This window comes from Mesoplodon densirostris, chromosome 14 (assembly GCF_025265405.1).
Source record: "Mesoplodon densirostris isolate mMesDen1 chromosome 14, mMesDen1 primary haplotype, whole genome shotgun sequence".
Taxonomy (NCBI): Eukaryota; Metazoa; Chordata; class Mammalia; order Artiodactyla; family Ziphiidae; genus Mesoplodon; species Mesoplodon densirostris.
The window spans coordinates 1,470,971-1,495,024 of NC_082674.1; the positions used below are offsets into that span (position 1 = coordinate 1,470,971).

Genomic DNA, 24,054 nt, shown 5'->3' on the forward strand with positions numbered 1-24,054 from the left:
CTAAAGGAATGAGGGGGCAAGGAAACAGGACAAATGGAGAAGCAGATGCTGGCGTCGGGATACAGGTCTGGCTCAGAGTATCCCAGCCGCCAGTGCAGAGACAGCCTGATCAAGCACAAGATCATCAGCTCCAAAGAGCCCTCGGCACACAGCCCGGGAGAAGTGAAGCTTTACCGATGCTAAGACACAGGCAAAGCTTCTCACAAGGGTCCTCACAAACACTGGGCACGTAGGTGTACCTCCCGAGCACAGGTCTCGTGACTGGCTCTGTGTGGGTGCTCCCCGCTCCCTGTACACAATGGCAGACTTCAGCGTGTGATTCGGGCAAGCAGTTATAGAACTTCATCCTGTCCATCCAAGTGCATCCTTCCGGCCTCCGAGGCCTCCCTGGACCCTGATTTGTATCAAGGACTCACTAATCCTCCCAGGAGTGTGTCACCTACAGGTGTCATAGGCACACACTCTCCATCTTCACTCAAATTACTGAAATTAAAACAGGGACTTCCCTGGTGGTCCAGCAGTTAAAAATCCACCTTCCAATGCAGGGGACGCGGGTTCGATCCATGATCGGGGAACTAAGATCCCACGTGCCGCGGGGCAACTAAGCCCGTGCGCCACAACTACTGAGCCCGTGTGCCACAGCTAGAGAGAAGCCCGCACGCCGCAACTAAGACCCGATGCAGCCAAATAAATATAAAAAATTAATTAATTAAAAAACAAAACAAAAAAACAAGAACAGAAATGCAGGTCAGCAAAGGAAAAAGCAGCGTCTGATGGTGAACAGCACGTGGGTCCTGGTCAGAGGTTGGGGAGAGGCCACACGGGGCCAGGTATTCTGGACGAGGGACAGTGACAGAACCCGCACTTGCACCCATCCCAGAAGGACAGCCCTGCTCCAGCGGGACCCAGGGCCTGGACACTCCGTCTCTGCATGTGCAGGGCGCTCTCGGACACCGGATGGTCCAGCGTCCACTGCAACAATGTGACAGCCCATCCCTTCCGAGGACCCAGGGTGACCACGCGTCCTGGCTGCCTGTGAGGCCCCAGGACACAACCTTCAGCCCCACACCTATTAAAAACCGCTTCACTTTCAGGAGTGGAGCCGTCAGGGACCAGAAAGTACAGGTTCTGCCCCTCGTCCTTCTTGCTGTGGCACGAGGTGACCCACAGGTGACCTGAAGGGACGAGCTCAGAAGAGTCACAGAGGTCAGCGGTTGACCCGCCACTGTGGCAAAAGGCCAGGTTGCCGGGTGTGCTTTTTCCTCCCAGTGTGCTGTGGACTTCGGTAAAACACGGAAAACATTACGCCGTCCGATGTGGCAGCGAAGTCCAGTTGCCAGGAAAGCGCCTGGATTTATCGGTGACAGAGCGGCCCTTGTGCGATCAGCTGTGCAGACGGCACTCCGAGCCTGGCTTCTTCGGATGACGCCCAGGGAACCAGAGAACAGGCGGGCCTTCCCCCACACAGGAGCCTCGGGGCACAGGGAGAGGGGCCCCGGCGGAATCGTGCCCCCCGCCCCCGAGGGCTGGCGCTCCCATCGAGGGGAGCGGGCGTCGGGGTCTCTGCTGACCATCACCTAGAGGACTTCCCTCTGGCGCCCTCCCAGGAGGTGGGTAACGTGCAGGCCCCTGGGCGCCGGGGGTGCCGGGGGAGACCAAGGGGTGAGTCCTTAATTCTCCAGGAGCAGCTCTGAGTTTCCTGCTGCGTCTGCTCTTCCTCCAGAACCTCAGATCCCAGAAAAAGGCCACACGGACAGCGGAGGGATGTGGGTGCTTGCGACACAGTTTGCTAAGTGTTTCATTTTTCTGTCGTCTCCCCTTCCAGGATGTAAGCACGTGGAACCAGGGGCCCATCTCTTGGCTCCAGAGCATGGAACCAGCTTGGAGGGGCTCCCTCAGTGCTGCTGACGGACGGACCTGCGACGGGCCCTGAGCTGCCGCCGTCTCCGGGCCAGCGGGTCCTCCTGCGCGGCCGCCTCCCACTCCTGGGGAGGGGGGACTAAAACACGGCTCGGGGGTCGGCAGCCCTTCACACGGGGCGGGGGACGCCCTCCAAGGGACAGCAGCGTCCAAACTCTGCTGGGCCCTCAACCCGCCGCCCCAGCTCAGCGTCCTGAAGGCAGGGCCTGAGTTAGCTCAACTCTTCCACAACCTTCTGAGCAACTCGGTAAAGTCTGCTTCACTGAGTCATGTGTATGAATAAAGAGAAAACGGGAAGGCAAAAATAAGCCATTGTTTTCTCCTGATAGAGAATTTTTAAAACACTGAATGGTTCAAAGCCCAGGACAGAAAACTACTTCAAAAGAAAATGGACTTTGGGAAATAAACCAAGGTATTGATTCATCCAAAGGCAGCACACATGGAAAAGCGTTTACTCCGGTTTTGGTTTTAGGTTTCGTACAGCTAAAAAGAGAAGCGAGGAAGAGCTTAGAGTGTTTTGGCAACTGGGAGTGAGAAGTGAGCTCCCACCTCGGGGAGGACCCTGGTTTCCACCTGATGGCCCGCACAGACCACAGGACAGCCAACGTGTCCGTCACCCTGAAAACATCACTGCATCACTGCTGCTGACAACTGAGGGCAGGTCAGTGCTGGGGGGGGTGCTCTGGGGACAGCCCTCAGCTAAAAGCGTTCAAGAGCTGCACTGCCCCTGCAACCTCTCCAGCCCACCAGGAGTCAGAAGGGAGGAGGCTGCTCATTTGAGGACCATCCGGTTCATCGCCTTGCCACTGCACTCAGACCGCTGGGTCATTCGTTAAGAATCTCCTTGGTGTCACCGTCGCCGGGCCCCCAGGGAGCACTCGAGCGGCCCAACTCCAGCCCAGAGCCCATCCCTCCCCTCCCAGAACCGGGGAAGGTCCCAGAGGAAGGCGCACCTGGCTGTGCTCCGAGACCAGCCACGTGGGCCCAGGCAGTGCCCCCAGTCCCCTAAAAGGCCGGGCAGAAAGACGGTGGGATTCGGCCCACGCGGTCTCCAAGGCAACCCCTCCACTCCGTTGTCACGGCTACGCAGCCGAAGGCGGTGCCAAAGCCAGGGACCTGCTCTGATCATGCACAGCTGTGACCACGCACTGAGGTTTGAAACTCAGAAGCCATCAGGAAGCACTACTCTTCTGCCTTCAACTCTTTAAAAATGTAAAACGCAGAGTTCAAAGGATAGCAAAAGCAGGCGCTGGCTGCTCCCGGCCTCGGCCCCGCGTCTGGACAAGGGTGCGGTGGCAGGTGTCTGCCCACCGTCCCAGAAGATTGACTGTTCCTGGGCCTCCTCGTCAGGAGCATCGTTCCGGGCCACGTGCAAATGTAAAGCCTTCCCCCCCGCCCCCGCACCACCTCACAAATGAACAAAATGTATCTACTGGTTCACGCACTGCAGGCTGTGTCCTCTGGGAAAAATGCCCAAACTTCTCCCACGGCTGTTTAAAAAATGAAATCAGTGTTTTTCTTGCTTTCCAGACCAAAAAATGGCCATAACTGTGTACAAAAGACCTCTCTCCCAAGGCCCTTTCACTGCATCCCAGGAAGCCCCCGTGCAGGGGGCAAAGCCGAAGACAGCAGTGCAATTAGGGGAAAAAGCCCCCCTCTGTCTCTCAAGCGAACGAGGAGCCGAAAGAGCAGCCTGGACGAGCGTGAAATCCGTTCTGTCCAGCGCGGCGCGTCAGTGAAAACACAGTGGCCTGACGCCCTCCTAGTGAGCAACAGCCCAGGGAGCAGCGCACACACCAGCAGAACCAGCCTCGGTGTGGGGAACGGAGCGCCCGCTTCTGCCGGAGACCAGGAGCAGGTGGGCGCGTCTCCGCGCCGGAGGAACACGGCACAGCGTGGGCGGGGTCTCTGCAACACCGCAGCTCCCCTGTCCCCCACAAGGGGTCTCGGGGTCTCCGCCGAGCCCGGCTTCGCGCTCCAGCCTGTGGAAGCCCGAGGGGGTGCAGGGGTGAAGACACGGGCCTGGGCCCTGGTCTCGCCCTGAGCGGCCACCGTGAGCCTTGCGCCCATCCAAGGGGCCCCGAAAGCCTTCCGTCCAGGTCTCACGTGGGACACGGGAGCAATCTGTGCATGTGTGCCCATGTGTGTCCACAGACACACCTCCTCCAGGCCAGGGCGTCCCGAGAGCTGCTCTGCATAGGTGGATCAGTTTCCTAGTTGGGCACCAGGCAGGTCCAGATTCAAATCCCTGCTCTGCTCTTCCCTGGCTGTGCAATCCTAGACAAATGCCTTGACGTCTCTGATCCTTCCTCGGTTTGCTCATCTGCAGGGTAAGGGGATGATGTCCCTGCCTCTCCTGTGAGGACCACATGAACTGAGACCAGCGAAGCAGGCAATGGGCCGGGGACAGGACCAGAGCAGCGGCAGCGGGCGGGGGGCGGCACAGGTCACAGGTGGGCCGAGTGCGCGGCAGCCCCGGAAAGGGACGGGCCACCTCCCGCTGGCGTGCGTGGTGAGCCTTCATCTCACACTCAGAGGAGAGGTTCAGAGAAGGCAGTTAACTGGCTTGAAACCACACAGCCCACCTGGGCAGCCCACAGGGGGGCCCAGGGCCTCATCCTCTGCTCCAAAGGCGTGTCCTCGAGACCACCCTTCCCCAGGCACAGTCCCACCAGCCCCCATCAGTGTGACCTGAAGACATCAGAGCAGCACCCAGCAAGCCCCAGTTTCCACCTGGTGACGATGCAGGTGCGGCTGGAAAGACCTGTGTGATTTCAGCACAGCATCTATATCTGGGGCGCCAAAGCCATCCCAAGTCCGTGTCTAGAAACCCGGCCGTGTGAGACTTCCCTCCCACTGCCCATCCCCCAGCAGGTCTCTACCCAGCGTGGAGTCCACAGCGCGTTCCCAGGTCCGATGCCCCCGGATCAGCACAAACACTTTGAGCCGTGGCAAGTGGATGCAACCCGTCCCAGTGGCTTTCCTGACGGGTAACCACAGCAGCAAGAAGAAGGGATGCTGTACCCCACGGGGAAGACTCCACGGGCCAGCTCCGGAGACGCGCCTCATTTACCTGACAGTGAAACTGCTGATGTGGGCAAGTCCTGTTTACAGCGGAGTCTCATGCAGAAGGAATCACAGAATTAGAACAGCAGCCCGGCTGGACGGGCAGATCAGGAACCACCAGAAGAGAGGCCAAAGCACCTGCCGAAGGGCCTGGTCTCTCCCTGGCTCCGCACGCGCTCAAGGCACCATCCACGCGCACTGGCCCCGACCCCGCGCCCTGCAGGGCTGGTCAGACTAAAAGGACGGGCACCGGCGGCCCAGCATGTCCACAGATGCCACCTGCCGCCCGGTCCTGGCTCCGCCCCTGACCTGCCACCTGCCGGGCACAGACATCAGCCCACAGCCGTGCTGTGGCCTCACCTGGAAACCAGATGCCCAGTGAGTCAGGACGGAGACCATGTGCCTGGAAGATGGCCACCTCGGGGTGAGCAGGGAGCGGCACACAGGGACCCGCTGACTCCACCCCTGGATCACCCACGTGATCTGGGCACAGAGGAAAGCTCACAGACGGAGAAGCAGATGGGACAGGTGGAGGGAGGGGCAGGGTGCTCAGAGGCACACAGGTGTCCTCCTCGTGGAGGGTCAGGGGATCAGTGATACAGAAGTAGGTCCACAGACGCCCTGGGAAGAGACAAAGTTTCTATGCCCAAGGGTTACGGGATGCAGGATACAAAGTATTTTCCTTACTGTGTTAAAAAATCTTAAATGAACGAAATGAAAATCTAAATCACGCTTATATAATAGCACATAACTAAAAGGTGGGTTTTTTCCTGTCCTTGTTAACTGTAATTTTAAACAAAGTAATCACGTTTTGGGCTCAAGCAATAAAAATTCATTCAACAACTTGCAGCCTCGAACAGGAACAGAGGCGCCACACCCACTGGCCCTTCTCTGAGAGTCTCTCTCCCGGGCCAGAGGTGCCTTCACGGGCGTCCAGGTGTCCAGGTGTCCAGGTGTCCGCGCTCCAGCCTCCCCCCCGGCCCCACCTCTGCCCTCTCGGCTTCCTTGGAGCTCGGAGCCTCAAACGGGCTTTTATGGCTGCCCTGGACCTCCCAGCACAGCCTGCCAGCCTCAGCTCCACTGCTGGCTCTTTATTCCCTTAGTATTTTCTAGTTCCTGTTCCCCAGAGAGACATCTGTCTGAGCTAAGCCTGAGCACAAGTAACCGGCCAGCACGTGGACTGACTGTCTTTGATCTGGTGTCCACCTGATCCAACCAGCTATGGCTGAGAGAACCAGGGTCACGTGACACGCGACATGGACCGGCATCAGTCAGGGTTCCCTGGAGAAACAGAACCAACAGGACGTGTATGTGCGTGTGCGTGTGTGTGTGTGTGTGTGTGTGCGCGTGCGCGTGCATGTACAGAGAGAGACTGAGATTGGTTTCTGTTAAGGAAAGACTTATTGTGGAGGCCGGCAGGTCCACAATGTGCAGGTGAGCCTGCAGGATGGATCCCCAGGGAAGGGCCGCCATCTGACCCCAGGGCCGTCCTGCTCTTCTTGTCCTAAGTCCTTCCCCTGATGGGAGGAGGCCCACCTGCGCTGTGGAGGGCCACCTGCCACCTGCTCACCTACTGACTTCAGTGTTCATCTCCTCTGAAAACACCTCCACAGAAACCTCTGGAATAATGTCTGACCAAATATCTGGGCACTGTGTCCCAGCCAAGTTGACACATAAAACTAACCATCACAGACACCCAGGCGTACTGAGATGTACCCTACTTGTTACAACAAATATTATAATTTACACAATTGAACGGGCTGAGTTTGTTCTTACAGAGACAGACAGAGCTTACTCTTTGAGTTCAGCAAAATAAACGGATAAATCATGTTATCCCACTGGGCGCTCTTCCAAGACTTAGCCAACTGGCAAGCGGACAGTCACAGAACCCAGCAGAAACCAAGTCCAGGAAGTAGATTTCAGGCTCTAGCAAACAGAATGATTTTTGCCTGTTGCTTTTCTAACAGCCTCAAATCAGACTGCGTTGTAGTTACCATCACGGAGGAAATGGATCAAAAACAGAATCAACAAATACTGATACCAAATAGTTACCCTTCACTAAGACGCTCCGGGAGCATCTAACCTAGGAGGCTTCCTACATACACAGATCTTGAGTTTTTAGGAAGATGGGACATGCAAGCCAAGTTAATTACTGAATGAGAACACATTTCTAGGGCGTAAGTCGTATCGTTTCATCAACCAGGACAAAAGAAGTGGGGGGCAAATAATAAACCCCAAGGAACTTAAAATGGATGCGTCAGAGGTGAACCCTCAGGAAAGGTTCTGAGGGGAGGGGACACGAAATGGAACCTTGTGAAGGGAGTAAAGGTAGACCTTAGCCGAGGTGGTCCCTCCTGAAATTTCCTCTTCACTTTCATTAAGGGGATCCCACGTTGCCAGCCTGACCTGCCTCACCGGCCTCTCCTTGGCAGGGATGCTGGCGCAGTCCTCTCCCTGTGCCCTGATGTCCAGACTTCTTATGGTCTCACAGTCCTTCTCCAGTGAGAAATCGAGAAGCCTTAATGCAGCGCCCACCATATGTAATGCACTGGGTTATCTCCAGCACCCAGGTACTAGTCCAGCAGGATCCTTGAAAGAACTGAGAAAATAATCACCCCAATCATTTTCTGTTGGGTTTCCTTCTCTCACAACCCAGCTGAGAAAGGCTGCTAGACACGGAACTCTGAGAAACCACAGAAGAATGAGAAGAAGGCTTCTCTAAGACTAGGGAAAATAACGAGGAAGTTGGATTTTAAAGCCAGTGCGTTCTGAGTTTAGGAGGAAAGAGGCTTGGGTCTAAGAAAGTTCTTCCCAGGCGACCTCCTTTCTATAACCACCCCCCTCCCCCTGCTGGGTTTCCAACCCCACCCCTGAACCACGGGGGTGGGACGGACTGGGGACAGGTCTGTGTCAGGATAGAGGCGCACAGCCTACACCACAGACTCTGCCTCATGGCAGTGCGGTCTACGCATCTCAGCATCAGTGCCTGACACTTACCAAGGACACCAGAATGGGGGTGGGGAGGGGAGGGACACACAGACGGGCAGATGGATGGATGGATGAATGGATGAAGGCATAGGTGGTTATGGAAGGATAGATGCATGAATGGATGAATGGATGGACAGATGGAAAGGCAGATGGATGGATGGACGGATGGATGGACAGACAGATGGACGGATGGATGGACAGATGGAAGGGCAGATGGATGGATGGATGGGTGGAACGGCAGATGGATGGATGGATGGGTGGAGAGATGCGTGGGTGAGTGGATGGAAGGGGTGACACAGGCATTGACCTAAGAAAATCACACATCAAAATAACATGCACAAGAAAACAAATGCTCAGGATTAATATTTGGCCACCCGTTGCCATGCCAATACAAACATCCCACATGTCTGAATAAGTAACAACGATGACTAACTGCATCCACTTTAATTGCTATTTTTAAAAGTTACAGTGCTGCTTAGCTGGTTATGGATTTTTAGAAATATTGTTTCACTCCAGGAAGTGACAAGTTTAATCTAGGCTCTTCCCCTAAAGGAAGCTGTGACCAGGAAAAGAAGCATAAATTTAACCAGCGCTGCAGATGAGTGCAGCCCGCATTCCTCGGGTGAACGGCTCCCTCTCTCGCATTTGTCTGCAATCTCATTTCTTTCTGAGTAAAGAAATCTCCTGCCTGAGGGCTGTGCTGGCCTCACTTTTCCCCACAGAAAGGGAACATATCAATCCAAACATTGCAGGGGCAAAATCTTCCCATCTTTACTCTGAATTTCCATTCACGTCCTTAATTCTTAGCAAATAATTAACATTAGATCTGGCAGGAATGGCATTTTAGAAAAGCTGGGAAAGGCGGGAACTCACAATTACGGAGCGTTTCCTGGGTCCCGTGAAAGGCACCTTCTGGGTGCTGCATCACAAGGGGAGCTTAGATGCTTCTTAAACACTTGGGTTTGGGCTGGGAGAGAGAACGCCTATCTAATATGCGCTGAAAACTAGCCTGGTGGTATTTCCTGTTTGCATCGCAAGTATCTGCTTCAGTTAAAGGAGCCCCAGCGTCCTAGTTCTCTCCCGCTGCCTGTCTTCCCTCCTCTGGACTCCTCTGGTTCACGTCCGCAGGGTCAATAAACCCAGATGTGATGATAGCAATAGCTTCCCCAGCAGAGCCTCGACCAGGCAGGCTGTGTCAGGAGTTACACGTGCATCCCCTTCCTCATGCCCAGGATGCCCCTGCAGGTGGGAAACCGAGGCTTCAAGGGGCAAGAACCCTGCCCAGGGGTGCACATCGGGAAAGCTGGGAACCAGCGCCCTGGCCGGGGCCGACCACACCCAGAGCTGCATGCAGCCTGGCTGGACGAGCTCTCCTTCCCCTTCAGTGGGACGGGCATCGCCCACAAGGTCAGCCTCCGTCATTAACACCGTGGCTCTTACTGGCTCCTTCTCCCTGCCCAGGAGACCACAGCTTGGCCAAACTCAAGGCAGCCTTGTCCATTTCCACACCCGGCACCTGGCCTGCAGTGTCTCCAGGGAGGAGGTTCCTCCTTGTATGTCGCAAATAATAATTAACGACTTTGAACTTGATAGAACCTCAAAGGCAAGATACTTTCTCCCCAGAGAAGATTAGGTGGAGACTGCTAAAGGTTAGAAGTGTCCTGCTACTCTGGAGGGAACTGCCCTGCTCTTAACCAACCACGTAAACCCCGAGACCCCACCCCGAGGAAGGTCTGGGGTGAGCGAGGGGGGGCTTTGCGGGGCAGGCAGCGCGACAAGGCCCCTCCCGAGTCCCCACGCCCTGAGATCACAGCATCTCCACCTGGAAAACAGGAGGACGCTGTCCCGCCCCATCGTTCACGGATTCCAGATTTGAGAATTTTCCCACTTGCTGAAGTCTACCTGTGATCCCAGAGTCGATCCTTGTGGCGTCTCTGTCACCATGGAGGACGGGCACAGAGATGACGATGATGTGGATTAGTGTCCTTCTCAGGGTCTATTTGGTGCCATGTTGTTCGCATTTTTGTGCCTTTGTCGGTGACTCTGCTGTTTAAAGTCGCCCCAAGTGTGGTGGCGACGGGCTGTACGGTCATGGGGAAAACACGTGTGTGTGGGATCAGCTTCCTCCAGGCATGAGTCTGTGCTGCCCTGAGCTCCACGTTGATGAAGCAACAACAGACGTTAAGTAAGGCATCTGTAAACAGAAGCTCACAAAACCGGGCTGCGCATCGATCGATGGACGACAGCAACGCTGTGGCCTGCGCCGGGCTGGACCCTCACCCGGTGTCTCTTGGAAGCAAGGGTCCCGGGTCACTAACTCAGAATTCACAGAGACTGTGTAGAACACAACCCTGCGAATAACGAGAATCAGCCTTAAACTTCGCCTCCGGTGACAGAGATGGTGCTGAGCTGGGGCTCTCCCAGCCCCTCCCGCCTCAGATCTCAGGGCCCAGCGGGGACATCCAACCACAGGGCAGAGACCACACAGGAAACTGGTCACAGACGGGGTGGCCGGAACCCAACATAAGCCAGGCTGCGCTGCAGCCTGGGGAAGGGCCCACACAGGGGCTGGCACAGTCCTCAGGATGTGCTGCCATCAAAGCCTCCAGAGAGAAAACCCGGGACCACCATCAAAGTGCGGCTACCGAGTGAGGGCACACAGGTGCGCGTGCCATGTCTCCACGGTCAGGTGTGAGAGGGGCCCTCGGGGCCGTGCGCCCCGCGTCCCGCAAGCCACCTCCCGCTGTGGGCAGGCACCTCGGCCTGGCGTGGGTGAGTTAGTTCTGCGGCAGGTGGGCAAACAATGCTGAGCGAAGCGGGGACAGCTGTCCTCGGGAAAACACGGACAATGTCCAGGAAGAACACGGAACAGGAAAAGTCCACAAAGCACAGACCCGTCCCTGGTGCAGAGCAAGCCTGCAGATTACAGACACGTAATCAAGGCGAATAATCCCCAGAATGTACACAAAGGCATTCAGAGGTATGGTTTACAGTAGCAGAAAAGTGGAAACAAAGAAATGACCCATGATGAGAATTTGATTCAGCAAAGTTGGCAATCCCCAAAAATAAATACTATGTGGCCATCAACAATGATGGTGCAGACCTCTAATCACTGCAGACACATACATGGCTACTGTGGGCGGACAGGCTTCATAGCATGCAGAGGGCATAGAGAGCAGGACACGTTCCCTCCCAGTGTCTGGAAACAGGTAGACGGGTAGGTAGGGAGGTGGATAGGTAGAGAGAGATAACACATAGACACAGAGATAGAGAGATAGGTCCATAGATGCACAGATGATAGATGATGCACAGAACACAGCAGACGTAGATGGCTGATGGACAGATAGAGCGGTGGACACAGAAAGACATGCAGACACCCCAGTGATTCCACGTCCATGTGCGCTCACATGACTGTTTGTGTACCTGAGGGAAAGCCTGGCAGGCTAACAGTTTCCCCTAATAATAGGAATGTGAGTCATTTATTATGGTGTTTTTATTTGTATTTTCACATTTTTCTACCATGAACATGTACAGCTTGCATAAAAATATTTAAAAATATGTTGTAAAAGAAGAGTAAACAGGACAGGGCACTGGAGTGGGTGAGGGGCAGGTTCCACAACCTCCTGCTTGCAGCTGCTGGGGAGATGCTGCCCCCCCACCGCCCCGCTAACCCCCGGCCCCGGGCGGAAAGGCTGTACCTCCAGCCAAACTCCACCCACGATGACCACCCCTGCAGGGCCTGAGAGAAGGCAGCCTGCAAATTTCCAAAAAAGCAGCGTAAATCCAAATATCCCTCGTCCTGGCAGAAAATCCTGAGTCAAGCGTTTGGCTTCTAAGAAATCCGGCTGTGATCTACGGGTTACCACCACAGGCTGTTCAACACCTGCCATAATTACACGGGGCAGCTCTCTGTTGAGGAGGAATGAACAAAATTCTTGTTAGAAGAAGGAGATTCTAGTTTTTAACCTCTATTTACCCATGATGGCCCCTGTTACAGCCCACAGTGGGACCTAAACTAACGGGGGGCTGGAGCAGGGAGCCACCACACGGCACAGGACACGGGAAGCAGGGCCGACACCTCGCAGCCCTCTCTGTGCTGCACATGAAGGGCCAGAGGTGCCCACATGCCACAGCAGCGCCTGGAAAGGACACAGTGAAGGCAGCACGGCAGCCAGGCACCGCCCGTCCAGCACGTCCGACACTCCCAAAGCAGTTTCCCTTCCTGGGAAGGCCCTAAACAACGTGCCAGAGCCCGCCAGGCACCAGGTGGGGACAGGGGACCGGTGCCCCCCAGGCAATGTGAGCACAAGTGACGTGTCCCCGTGGGGCAGTCGAAGCCCTGGACCCTCCTCTCGCTCACTCCCCCCATCGCTTCCCTGGCAGCCTGGAGGGCCAGGGACCAGGACAGCAGAGCTACAGGGTGGACAGAGCCTGGGTCCCCAGGTCACTGGTAGAGCGCCGTTACCTTAAAGGGCCGGAGAGGAAATGTACTGTCAGGTCACAACTACCCAGCTCTGCCTTTGGCATCAGAAGCAGCCGCAGCCACAGGTGGGTGAAGGGCGCGGCACGTCCCGCACAGATCAGCCCAGCACCCAGGCCACTGCCCTGTTGGCCGGGGTCTGCAGGCCCCGGGCTGAGACCAGAGCCTCCAGGCACAGCTGCCCAGCAAGGACATCTGCCCTGGATTCCGTGTGAGGGAAGTAGGAACTTACACTGTTTTAATCCGCCGAGACCCTGCGACCATTTATTAGGCAGCTGCAGTTGAACTCCCCTGCCCGATACAACAGCCTTCCAAAGGCAAATGGAGAACAGCGGGTTGGACAATTTTTAGTTTTTTTAAATCAGGACTTGGAGCATGTGAAAGCATTATTCTATTTGTTACTTTCTTTATAAGCCACACTGTTACAAAGTTGCAGAAGAATTTAATGAAGGTTTTACAAAGTTACAAAAAAGATGGGATAACAGGGGCCAGACTTCCTCCCCTGTCTGAAACAACCAAAAAGCTGACAAAATACATGAAACAACTGTTTTCAAGATACTGTGCATGGGTCAGCAATGGACAGGATCCCCGAGGGAGTGAAAACGAAGGAAGTGAGCACAGAATGGCCCCAGGTTGCTGCCCAAGGGACAGAGAGAACCCACAGGACGCAGACAGGACGGCTGGAGCTCCAGGGACAGAGAGAGGACACCAGGGACCCTGGAGCGTCAAGCGCTCAGCGGAGCCATGCATGTGAGGCCAATAAAGATCAGAGCAGAGATCAGCAAAACAGAGAAAGGAAAAACCAAAGAGAAAAATCAATGCATCCGAAAGCTGGGTTTCTGCAAAGTTCAGTACAATGGAAAAACCTCTAGGCAGACTGATCAGGAAAAAACGAGAGAGAAGACACGCCTTTCTGACATCAGGAGCAAGAGAACTGACATCCCTACAGATCTTCAGACGTTAGGAGGATAATGGGGAACTTCACGATGGATGGCTGTCCCTGGATCGTGCGACGTGGCCGAGCTCCCAGCTCCCAGGGCTCACTCAGGAAGAAACTGTCCCCAACAGCCCTGTGATTACTGAAGAGTTTGAGATCACAGTTTACAACCCTCCTAGGACGCCCAGCCCAGCCCGGGGGGCTTCCCTGGGAAGCCGGAGCAGACCTCTAAGCAGCACTAAGCCGCATGCCCCCTGCGGTCCCCAAGCACTGGAGAGCAGGCAGCGCCTCACACCCCCTCTGGGAGGCAAGGTCTACCCTGAATACGCAAAGCAGACAAAGACATTCCAGGAAAGAACAAAGCCCAGCGCCCCTGGTGAACACAGACGCAGTCCTGCCCAGTGAGGCAGAACTCGGGAGGAGGGGCTGCCAGGGGCGCGGACCCCGCGGGTGAGGACACTCATTATCCTGATTGTGGCGACGGCTGCACAGACCGGACACAGCATGGTCCCCCAGGCGCGCACCGCGAACACGAACTCCTGCTGTCCTGTCAGCGGAATCCCCACGAGGCTTTTTATTTTCCTTGGTGAAAATTCATCCGGACAGAGGTCGGAAAAGGGAATCATCACTGGTTAAGCTTCCACCGCGGACCTGACTGTAGAACAGAAGGGGACGAGCCTGTGGGCTGCTCGTGGGCCTCTGAGCTCCATGGGCTGGGTGACAGCAGCCTGTACCCGCCCAGCCGCCCGCCCCGAGCTCCCCTGGGGCTGGGCATCCAGACGCCGGCAGGCACCATCCCTCTGCTCAGTGAGCTGGTCGTCCGGTGGGCAGCCAGCTCTGAACAAACCACCCTTCAAAGGAGGCTGAAGGAAACCAGACAAGGCCAAGGAGAGCCCTGGGGACACAGTGTCAGGTCACTGCCCACCGAGGGTCTGCAGGGCAAGTTCTCTACAGTCTGTGTACCCTCGGAGAGAAAGGCAACAGTGTCCAGAAAAAAGAAACTGATCAAATTAGCAGGGATAACTGACCCTGTATCCGAGCCAAGAAAAGGGGAGCTGAGAATTAAGTCCTGAAACAACTAACACATTCTTACTTAAACTTTTTGCCAGTTTTGATTCAGTCACATGAGTCATCGTTGGACTGAGCTATCCCGGGATTTGCCTAAGTTTTCTGTGGACTGGTAGCATCTGAAGAGAAACCAAGGGACCAGGAGAGGAACATGTGTGATTTCTATTTTTCAAAATTAACTTCAAGATAAAGAAAACATGAACCACTGGACTTACCAATTTAGAAAGATCCTAAGTTATCGATGATGTTATTTTAAACACCAAAAAGCATTCCCTCACCCACTGACACACGTGGGCTGAGTTTTGTGCAGGTGCTACATGAGACACGTAGTTACTAGTTCAAGTCCAAGGCCGACCCCAGGGAGCTACCGGCCAGCAGAGACATATAGTAACACACGAAACGTCCACATAAACTACTTAAGCATCAAATTTAGTGATGTTTAACTGCGTTTAAATTGAATTCACCCAAAACTGTATTTGTAAACAAACTGCATTTTCTTGTGTACCCCCAAAAGCACATGAAACTCACAATTCAAATGCTCCTTAAACCCGGATGCTAAGTTGAGAGACCTGACGTCTCGGGCACTGAAGGCCGTCAGCGCCCCGCCAGCGCACACGGTGGAGGGAGACGGGAGGCCGGGCCCAACTCTAGCCCTGGGCGCTGCCCTCAGAGTTCGGCCGGGACCCCGAGGCCCCCATCCCCTCACCACGGCACCTACTCCAGCTTCTTCCTGTTGGCAAGTGCCCAGGAAAGAGGCGGGCATCTCCAGCCAACAAGACAGAACCTCCGACTAAGCCAGCGGGAACCAGCACAGGCGCACGGACCTTCCAGCGCTCACCCACTCGTCAAACGGATGACAGGCCCAGCTCCAGAGACTGGGATTCTGTCGCTGTTCTGTTGACACCTGACCGTGGCACTTGTCATGGGTGCAGTGGACACCTCTGTCCAGCCTGCCCCCCTGCCACCTCTTCTAATAAAATGCCCGCCTTCCCCCAGGCAAGGAGCCCTCCCCCGCTTCCAGGCCACGCGTCCTCCGGCAGGGCAGGTCCTGTCCTTAGCTCCAGGAGCCGCCAGGCCCAGGCCTGGTGGGCGTGACCGCCCGCCGCCCAGGGTGTGCTGGGGACAGACAGTGGGTCTGTTCACACGATTCCCAGAACTCGTGCTTGTGACCGAGACTCATCTCCTGCACTTAGGCCATCGGAAGGGAAGCCGACGACAGCTGCCGGGCGTCACCAGGCAGGGAAGCTGAGTCATAGGACTGAGGAGGCGGCCGGGGACGCACAGAGGGGAGGAGACCGCGTCCAGGCTGCGGTGTCCACACCCTGGACGAAGCCGGAGCTACCCACGGATTCACAGGGCCCGATGTGCTTTCTTTTTACAACGATTTCCTTGACTTGCTAATGTCACAGAGGAGGGGGAGCTTTCTAGCTGCCCGGCTGCAGTTACCAAGGAAGTTTTTCCAGATGCAACTTCCAAAGGCATGTTTTCAAATGTAAAGTTGTGTCCAAACTGAGCACGGACCCAGGACCACTCCCTGATGGCTGACGTCACACACAGCATCCCAGGTGGCCTCTGGAAGCTTCCTCGGGGTCACCGAGGTCTCCTCTCTGCACACAGCACGCTGGGCGTTCTTAAAGCTGTGGGCTCGGGACGCGGCAGAGTAGCCACCACCATTTTGGAAAAATAAATTACCAACATTCAGATACTTGAAAAATGTCCCTCTGAGCTGTGAGAATGAAGACTTTGACTTCATCCCAACAGGGAGTCTAAAAGCAGAAATCTGCTTCAGGTAAGCCACAGGCTTCAGCTTAAAGCCTGTTGTCGTGGCCTGCACGGGTGTCCTGCAGAGACTGACAGCCAGAGGCTGCTTTGCTGACCTTGTGAAGCCTCACCCAGGGGAGGAGAGGTCAGCCCTCCCCGGGGGCTGAACGCGTCCGGGGACGGGTGGCTGGAGAGGGAACTCCCTGAACCCCAGGAAGACAGGGGAGGGGACGTGAACGTGCAGCTGACAGCCTGCCCACCTCCTGGACAGGGAACGCTCCCTCCCTCCGGCCACCTGTAGGCCAGAGACCTCACCTGGGCGCACAGGGAAGCGGTGGGAAGTTGGATCCTCCGGTCGGCCAGCTTCCAGGAGCTCCAGTGGAGGCTGGTAAGGGGAGACGCTGTGCCTTGGGGGGCTAGTCCCCAGGGAGCACCAGGACCTTCTCCGAGTATGGGTATATGACCCCAAAGACGGGCGGTCACTCGCCCAGACCACCAGAGGCGCTGGCGCCCAGGGCTGGCCTCCTGCAGCCCCCCTCAGCCAGGCACACCTGGATGGCCAGTCGCCCTCATCACAGGGCTGCAGGGCCTCCCTCCCCAGCATCCCAGTGGACCCAGGACCCCGAGGGGCGGGAACCGGAAGCTGGCCCAGGCCCAAACACACGCGTCAGCAGACGTCGAGGGATGTGGGGACAGCTGCCTGGCAGGCTGACCACGAGCCCACGGGAGGGGCTCTCACCAGCCCCCAGCCCCAGGCACCCTCCAACGCCAGGGCTTCCTGTCACATGGACGGCGGCTTTGGAGTGGCCTGGACCATGGGGTGGGAGCCAGCTTTAAGGAGGCAACCCCACGACCGCATAGACGAGAAGGACGGTGTCGGGGGTGGGGCGCGGAGGGCTCGCCAGGACTCATGAGGCAGGAGGTGTAGAACGTGTTGTCCCCAGAGGTCCCGGCGGAGGGGAGGACGGGAAGCGGGCCAAGTAAGGCCGGCACACTGCTTAGGTTTAGCGCTAGCTGTTTCATCATCACCGTGACAAACGTCTCCTGTAGTGCTGAGCAGAGTAAAATACTCAAAAACTAAACAAGTATTTCTACAAAAGCTGAGCTGAACTGAGTACCACACCCGCTGGTGAAGGGACCAGCTGCAGCACCAGAGCCTGAGGACTCCAGATCCTAGGGCGGCTAGAACACCACTTTCTACTTTCCAGGGTCAAACCGGAATCACAGGACACTCTCGGACCATCATTTCTGAAGCCCAACCACGAGGCAAACCAGTCCACTCTCGGGACCCACCTGGACACACCCTGAAACACCCTGAGCAGGAGACAAGTCTGATGTGCCCAGTGATTCCCGTTCAGTCTTTCTGGGGGGGCCGAGGGGAGGTGGGAGAGGGGAGGGTCCCGAAAGCAAAGGGGTGAAGTGATGGCTGGACGGCCCAGTTAAGTCTGGGGCCAGGGTCTTCACTTACCCTCACATCTTTTAAGTCCCCAATTGCCACCAAATCATTTTTTAAAAATAGAAAACAGCAGCAGATGCATGAGAGCAGAGACCTGGGAGAAACGCTGGAAGTGAACACTGAACGTTTCTGCACAAGTGGAACTTGTGACCTGACTGCACCCCAACGAGCAGTCCCCCAGGAACGCGCCAGACTGGACCCCAGAGCCCACAGGCGGCAACATGGTGCCCCCGAGCTGGTCTCTCTCTCATCATCACCGCCCCCCTCTGTGTCCCCAGCTCCGGGTGCCCAGCTGGACCCCCTCCCACCAGGACTCAGTTCTGTCCCAGGTCCACACTGGCGGCGATGGGAGCTTCCTCCCCCTGCGCCTGTGTCTACGCGGCTGGCAGCTGGGTGTGTGTCCATGTCGGCGATAATCCGCTTGGTTCTGTGAGGGATCTGGTCAGCTTAGCACACCCTGCCCCCTCACAGAATCAACGAGACCACGCAGGTCATTTCAAAACATCTTTGAAAACTATAAAACCCCACGAAAGCATAAGTCAAAGGGAGGATTTCTGGAAATCTTGCCAGGGTTACCTATTTATTATGTCACTTTCCCTTCCTACCCTCAGCTGTTTTACAAAACCCTATGAGGTTCTGTAGAGAATCTCACCACCCGCAGGAGGCTGGTGGCTCCATTTCTGTTCTACAACAACCACATTTTAAAATATCATTCTTTTTAAAAAGCCATTAAGATGTGAGGGCAACGCACAGTACGAGTATCAGACTTTGGCCAGATGTGAAAAATGGCTTCAGGGTCCAGGTTTTTTCCACTGACTCACTGAAGAACTAAATGAGTGCCTCCAGGACACCCTCACTTGGGCTGTTACGGTCCCCCTCCTCAGAACCTGATGCCCTCCTGCGGGCCCGCCTCGGCTGGCTGGCCGGCCCTCCACACGGGAAGGAAGCCCGTGCCTGTGCTTCTTGGAGGAGCGGTTTCCGGGCTGCGAGGAGCGGCCGAGGACCCCAAGGAAGCTGCCAGTAGAGCCGGCGGCCACGAGGGGAGTGGGCTGTCCGTGTACTTTGTTTTAAAAGTACGAACCCTGACCGCCCACTTCCTGAAGAGTCCACTCAAAATTTTACAACTTTTGCAGGCTCTTCATGGTGCCAAAGTACTCTGGCTCAGCCGAGAGAAGTGGAAACTATTTTTGGCATTCAGAGAGGCAGCTGCAGGACGCGAATACAGTCAGCGCCTGAAACGCAGGCTGCTTTTACAGATTTTGAAAATTTCTAATCAGAGACGCATCCAAACAGGCCTGCAGCGACTCGGCGGCATCCGGGGCCGGGATCCTCTAGGGAGGGCGGGGGTCGGCCGGCGAGGGCGCGATGCGTCCTGCCAACCCGAGCGCCGGGTCTCCGATGGCACCACCTGGGCGCGCCCCGGCTGGAGATGAGGGCGAGGACGTGCCCCGGGAGCAAAACCGCTGGGACCCCGACCGTATCCACCCCCGGGCCGCCCGCGCTGCCCCGCAACTCGGGGACCCGCACCGCGGCGCCTCCCGGAACTCGGCCAGGCAGGCTCACGGCGCAGAGAAAGCCCCAGAGAACCGTGCGCCCCACGGGCCCCGGGACAACCCGGGCAGGAGGCTCTCGGCGCCCCGGCAGATGCGGAGACGTGAGGTCACGGAGGGTGCGCCAGGGAGGGCCGCTCCCCGCCCCCAGAGCCGGGACAGGGGTGCCGCGCTCGGGGAGGAGGGGAAAACGGGGAGCGGGAACCGCCGAGTAGAAGGAGGGGGGAAGAGGGGGAGGGGAAAGGAAGGGGGAGGAGAGGAAGCGGGGGGAGGGGGAGGGGGAGGCCGGGCCCCGGGAGAAGAGGGGCCGGACAGGGGCGGGAGGGGAGGAAGGCGAGCGGAGGAGGGGAGCCAGCAGGACCGGGCCGGGCAGGGCGGGGGGCTCTCCCCGGAGGCTGCCGACAACTTTCCCGTCCCTCGGGGATGCCGAGCTCCGAACAAAGGCGGCTCCGGAGGCGGCGCGCGCTGCGCTCAGGTCCGCCCCCCGCCCGGCCACGGAGGACAAAGGCGCCGCCGCGCGACCCTCCCTCCGGCCCCCGGCCCCCGGCCGCCCCGCGCGCCCAGATCCCCCGCGCCCCGCCGGACTCACAGGATGGAGGTCTGCGGCGCCACGGCGGGCACGGCCTCCAGCAGCAGATGCATGCAGCGCACCGTGGTGCGGAAGCACAGGCAGCGGCTCGGACACCCGTTGCCCGGCTTGGAGGCGACCGCGGCCAGTGCCCCCCAGCACGAGCACAGCACGAGCGCCAGCAAGCAGGGGCGCGCGGGGCGCGCGGCGCGCACGGCCATGGCCCACGGCGCGCGGGACGCTCGGACTCTGCGACCGACCGCGAGGGCCCGGCGTCTCCACCGCCGCCGGCTACGGCCCACGTCCCAGCTGCGCGCGGCGGGCGGGGGGCGCCAGCTGTGCACATGCGCGCGGCTCCTCCCCGCCCGCCCCCTCCTCCCCAAGGACCGGGGCGGGGCGAGGACCTCCTGCCGGGCGTCGGGCCGCGGCGCTGCCCCGGGTGCGGAGCTCAGGTTGGGCCCCCGGGTTCCAGTCCCAGGTCTGCGCCCACGACCGGAGGCCTCGGCCAAGTTGCTCCGCCTCGCCTAGCCGCCGTTTCCACATGTGTGCAGTAGGGGTGGAGGTTGTTTTATAACACACGTTCGCAGTGCTTAGCAAGCTGCAGTCACGATTCCAAGCACTTGCTAGAGTTTTCTCTCTGTCTCTCTCTGTCTCCCTTCCTATCTCTCTCTCTCTCTCTCTCTCTCTCTCTCTCTCTCTCTCTCTCTCTCTCTCTCGGCCTCTCCCCCTCCGCGTATCTCTCTGTCTGTCTGACATGTACAAACACCCGCTGCAGCAGGATCGGAGCCAGGGGTCTGAGCCCGTGAGGCCTGTTAAGCACCCAGGTCCTGGGCACTGCTGACCCCAGGCCACTGTTGGGAGCGCAGAAGACGTTTGCGTAGAGACCTGGGCGCAGGGCTTGGCTAGGTGGACTCTCAGTGTCCTTTAGTCTCCTCCTTTGTGGCCACACCCGGAAGAACCCCACCGGGCCTCCCCCAAGGGGGCCTTGCCTGGAGCCACCAGAAGACACAGGGGGCCGTGGGAAGGAGGTTGAGGCAGTCCCACGTTCTTGTGTCTGTCTGCAGCCCCATTCTAACGCTTCACTCGCCAGGATCCAGGCTCTGCGTGCTACAGTTGAGGAAGTCCAGGCTGTCCTGTGTCCAAAGACACATGATCACCAAGTCCCAGAGTCAGAGAGGAGCCTGGGTCTGTTCTGACCTCCACACTGTCGTGTGACCAGAGGGGCGTTCTACCTCAGGCATGCTTCAGCAGGACTGGGGTGACAGGGCGCTGTCCCGCTGCTGTGTCAGTAAACTCCTGTACCTACACGGTTCCCAGGGTCTGCCTCTGCGGGCAGCTGAGCTGGGGTCTGGCTCAGGCCCCTCCAGACGCTGCACGTTTGTCACGGAAGCTGTCATTCCTGTTACCACAGGGAGAAGCCTTCCCAGTCCTCCAGCGACCCGGACCACGCCAGCCAGGGGTCCCGTGCTAACCAGTCACAAATCCCCCCAGGGCTCCACACTCCTTTACAAGTGCTGCCTGCTTGCCCCACAAGAATTTCAAACTTAAATGCAGAAATCCAAAACCTTACTTTCCCTGAAAGATGTCTGTTTTCTTCTGGATCGCTGATGTGATCCTCCAAACTGCTTTCTCAGACCCTCCAACCCAGAAGTGGCCTGTTTGGTGCTCACCACATGTAGGGAGTTGAGAAACCCTGTGGATTCCAGTTGTTCCTTGTGGCTCAGTCGATTTCTGTTCCTCCATCTTCCGTCCCATAACCGCTGACGGTCCTGGCCCTGCCCATCACCCTGGACCACCGCCAAGACGCTGCCCCCCACCTGTCTACCAGGTCCATCCTCCCTGCAGCAGGCAGAGAAGGCGCCACTGCTTTGACCCTGCCCACCCCCCCATCCGAATGTCTCTGGACCTCTCCAGTGTAAGTGGGTAAAGATCGAATTTCACCCACCACCTCAACCTCTGCCAACCCAGGCGCAGGCGTCCTGAGCAGCGCACAGTCTTAGCCTCTCTTTTCAGTTCAGCACGAGCTGCTGCTAATTTTCTGTGTCCAGTCTGCTGGGCTGTCACACCCCGTGATTTGATCAACCACTAATCCAGGTGTTGTGCTGAAGGTATTTTGTGGATGAGATTGACACTGGTGAACTTCGACAAAGAGGAGTTTCCTCCATAATGTGGGTGAGCCTCATCCACTCAGTTTAAGTTCTTTAGAGTAGAAACTGAGGCTTCCTGGAGAAGAACTTCTATTGCAAGACCTCAGCATCCACTCCTGCCTGGGTTTCTAGTCTCCTGACCTGCCTGTAAAATGTAGGACCTGCCAGTGCCCACAAGTGCATGAGCCACTTCCTTAAAATCTGTCTATCCCTCCCTCCTCCCACCTTTCCTCCTTCCATCCTTCCCACCTTCCCTCCCTCCCTCCCTCCTGTCTCCCTCCCTCCCTCCCTCCCTTCCTTCCATCTTTCCTCCCATCCCTCCATCCCTCCGTCCCTCTATCCACCCAGCCATCCACCCACCACCCTTCCATCCATCCCTCCGGCCATCCGTGTGCTGTCTTCCTGAACATGTCTGCCGGGTACACAGCCATCTCCAGAACTCTGGATGGAGGTGTGGCAGCAGCGGCCAGTGCAATGACTGATGCTCAGGCCCGAAGGAATTCATGTTCTCGTAACGAATCTCTTACATGGAGCTGAGTGCACTTCCCGCACCTTTTGTGCAGCACCTCCTGCATCTGCCCTCTAGAGGCGCACGGAGGCCTCACACCTCCAGGAACTCAACCTTCCTGGGGAATCACGTGCAGACATCAAAGCCCCTCAAGTTTTCTGTTGCCCAAGGCCCTGGTGACTCTTCGCATTTCTCTCTGATGACCACTCTCCAAACCTCATTGTCTGCCCACAATCCTGTTATCTGTCCTACAGCAAACAGCCCTTTCAGGTGTGATTGTGCCGGTTGACAAGCTCTAGTTGTTCAGATGGGCAGACAAAGGAGCCAAGATTACGGCGACCGGTCTGTTTTCTGTCGACAGTATCGCTGAGCTCTCCAGTGGACCAGGCAGCCGTGGGGACAGGAGATCCATCCTCCCGGAGCCTGAAGAGGCAGGGCCTGCTCACACCGTGGTGCACAGACACCTGAGCCTCCAGACATTCCTGAGGAGGTGTTACTATCCTCATTTTGCAAATGAAAAAAAACCATATATACACTACCAAATGTAAAATAGATAGGTAGTGGGAAGCAGCCGCATAGCACAGGGAGATCAGCTCGGTGCTTTGTGACCACCTAGAGGGGTGGGATAGGGAGGGTGGGAGGGAGGGAGACGCAAGAGGGAGGGGATATGGGAACAGATGTATATGTATAACTGATTCACTTTGTTATAAAGCAGAAACTAACACACCATTGTAAAGCAATTATACTCCAATAAAGATAAAAAAAAAAAAGAAAAAAAGAAAGAAAGAAAGAAAAAGAAAGAAAGAAAGAAAGAAAAAACCGAGGCTCAGCAGAGAGGGTAACATGTCCGAGGACCTGTCACTCATCCAGGGAGGGAGGGAGGGGAGGGGACAGGACGCTGACTGACCTGCGAGCCTCACCTACTGCACTGGACGGGGTTGGGGACGCCCCCAGACGTCACTGGGCCCCTGCATGCCCCACCACCCCCCAGTGGCTGCCGACCTTCTCCGGAGACCTGCTAAGGCTGCGAGGGCTACGGGGCCACGCTCCTGGAGGTGCCGGGCACTCTGCCCCCTTGTGATGCCGCCCGCAGCTGCAGACACAAGTCAGCCCTCAGACTGCAGGGCTTCCTGGGCCTCAGGAGATCGATGGCCAGTGTCTCCCCTGCTCGGTCGCTGTCCTCACACCGAGAGCCCCTTGTGCACCAGGCTGTGCTGAGAAGACACCTGCGTCTCCTCCGTAGCGCCACGGGGTCCCCCAAGGACAGGACGGTACGCATTTTCTGCCACTTCTGGAGTGACGTTGCTCCTGTCCACCGGTCTGTCTCCCTATCTGCCTCTCCGAGGATTTATGAGGAAAAGAACGTGAGGTTTGGAACAAGGGAAGCCGGGAGGCAGCCCCCCCAACCCCCGGCTCTGTGACTCCGGGCGACTTTCTCGCCCTCTCTGGGCCTTACTTTCCCGTCTGTAACAGGAGAAGACCAGTCCCTACTCGAAACGCAGGCTCTCTTGAGGACTGAGTGAGGGCTGTCGGAGGGGGCCTGCCTGGGAGCCGTCGGTCACGCCAGGGTGAGTGTTCTCCTTACTGGAGAGGCTTTCCGGCTCT

The 24,054-nt window shown here is 57.2% G+C and overlaps 1 protein-coding gene across 2 annotated transcripts in view; it reads right to left on the minus strand.

Moving 5' to 3' along the window:
- The window catches only part of PXDN (peroxidasin), a 64,330-nt gene extending 44,224 nt beyond the window's left edge, over nucleotides 1-20,106 (minus strand). Inside the window, exon 1 of one of the 2 annotated variants that reach the window (XM_060117285.1) lies at nucleotides 19,816-20,106. In XM_060117285.1, the coding sequence (XP_059973268.1) occupies nucleotides 19,816-20,015 (200 nt within the window). In that variant the 5' untranslated portion in view covers nucleotides 20,016-20,106. The remainder of the gene's footprint in view (nucleotides 1-19,815) is intronic. The other variant, XM_060117284.1, reaches the window with a different exon arrangement.
- Nucleotides 20,107-24,054: the final 3,948 nt, after the last annotated feature.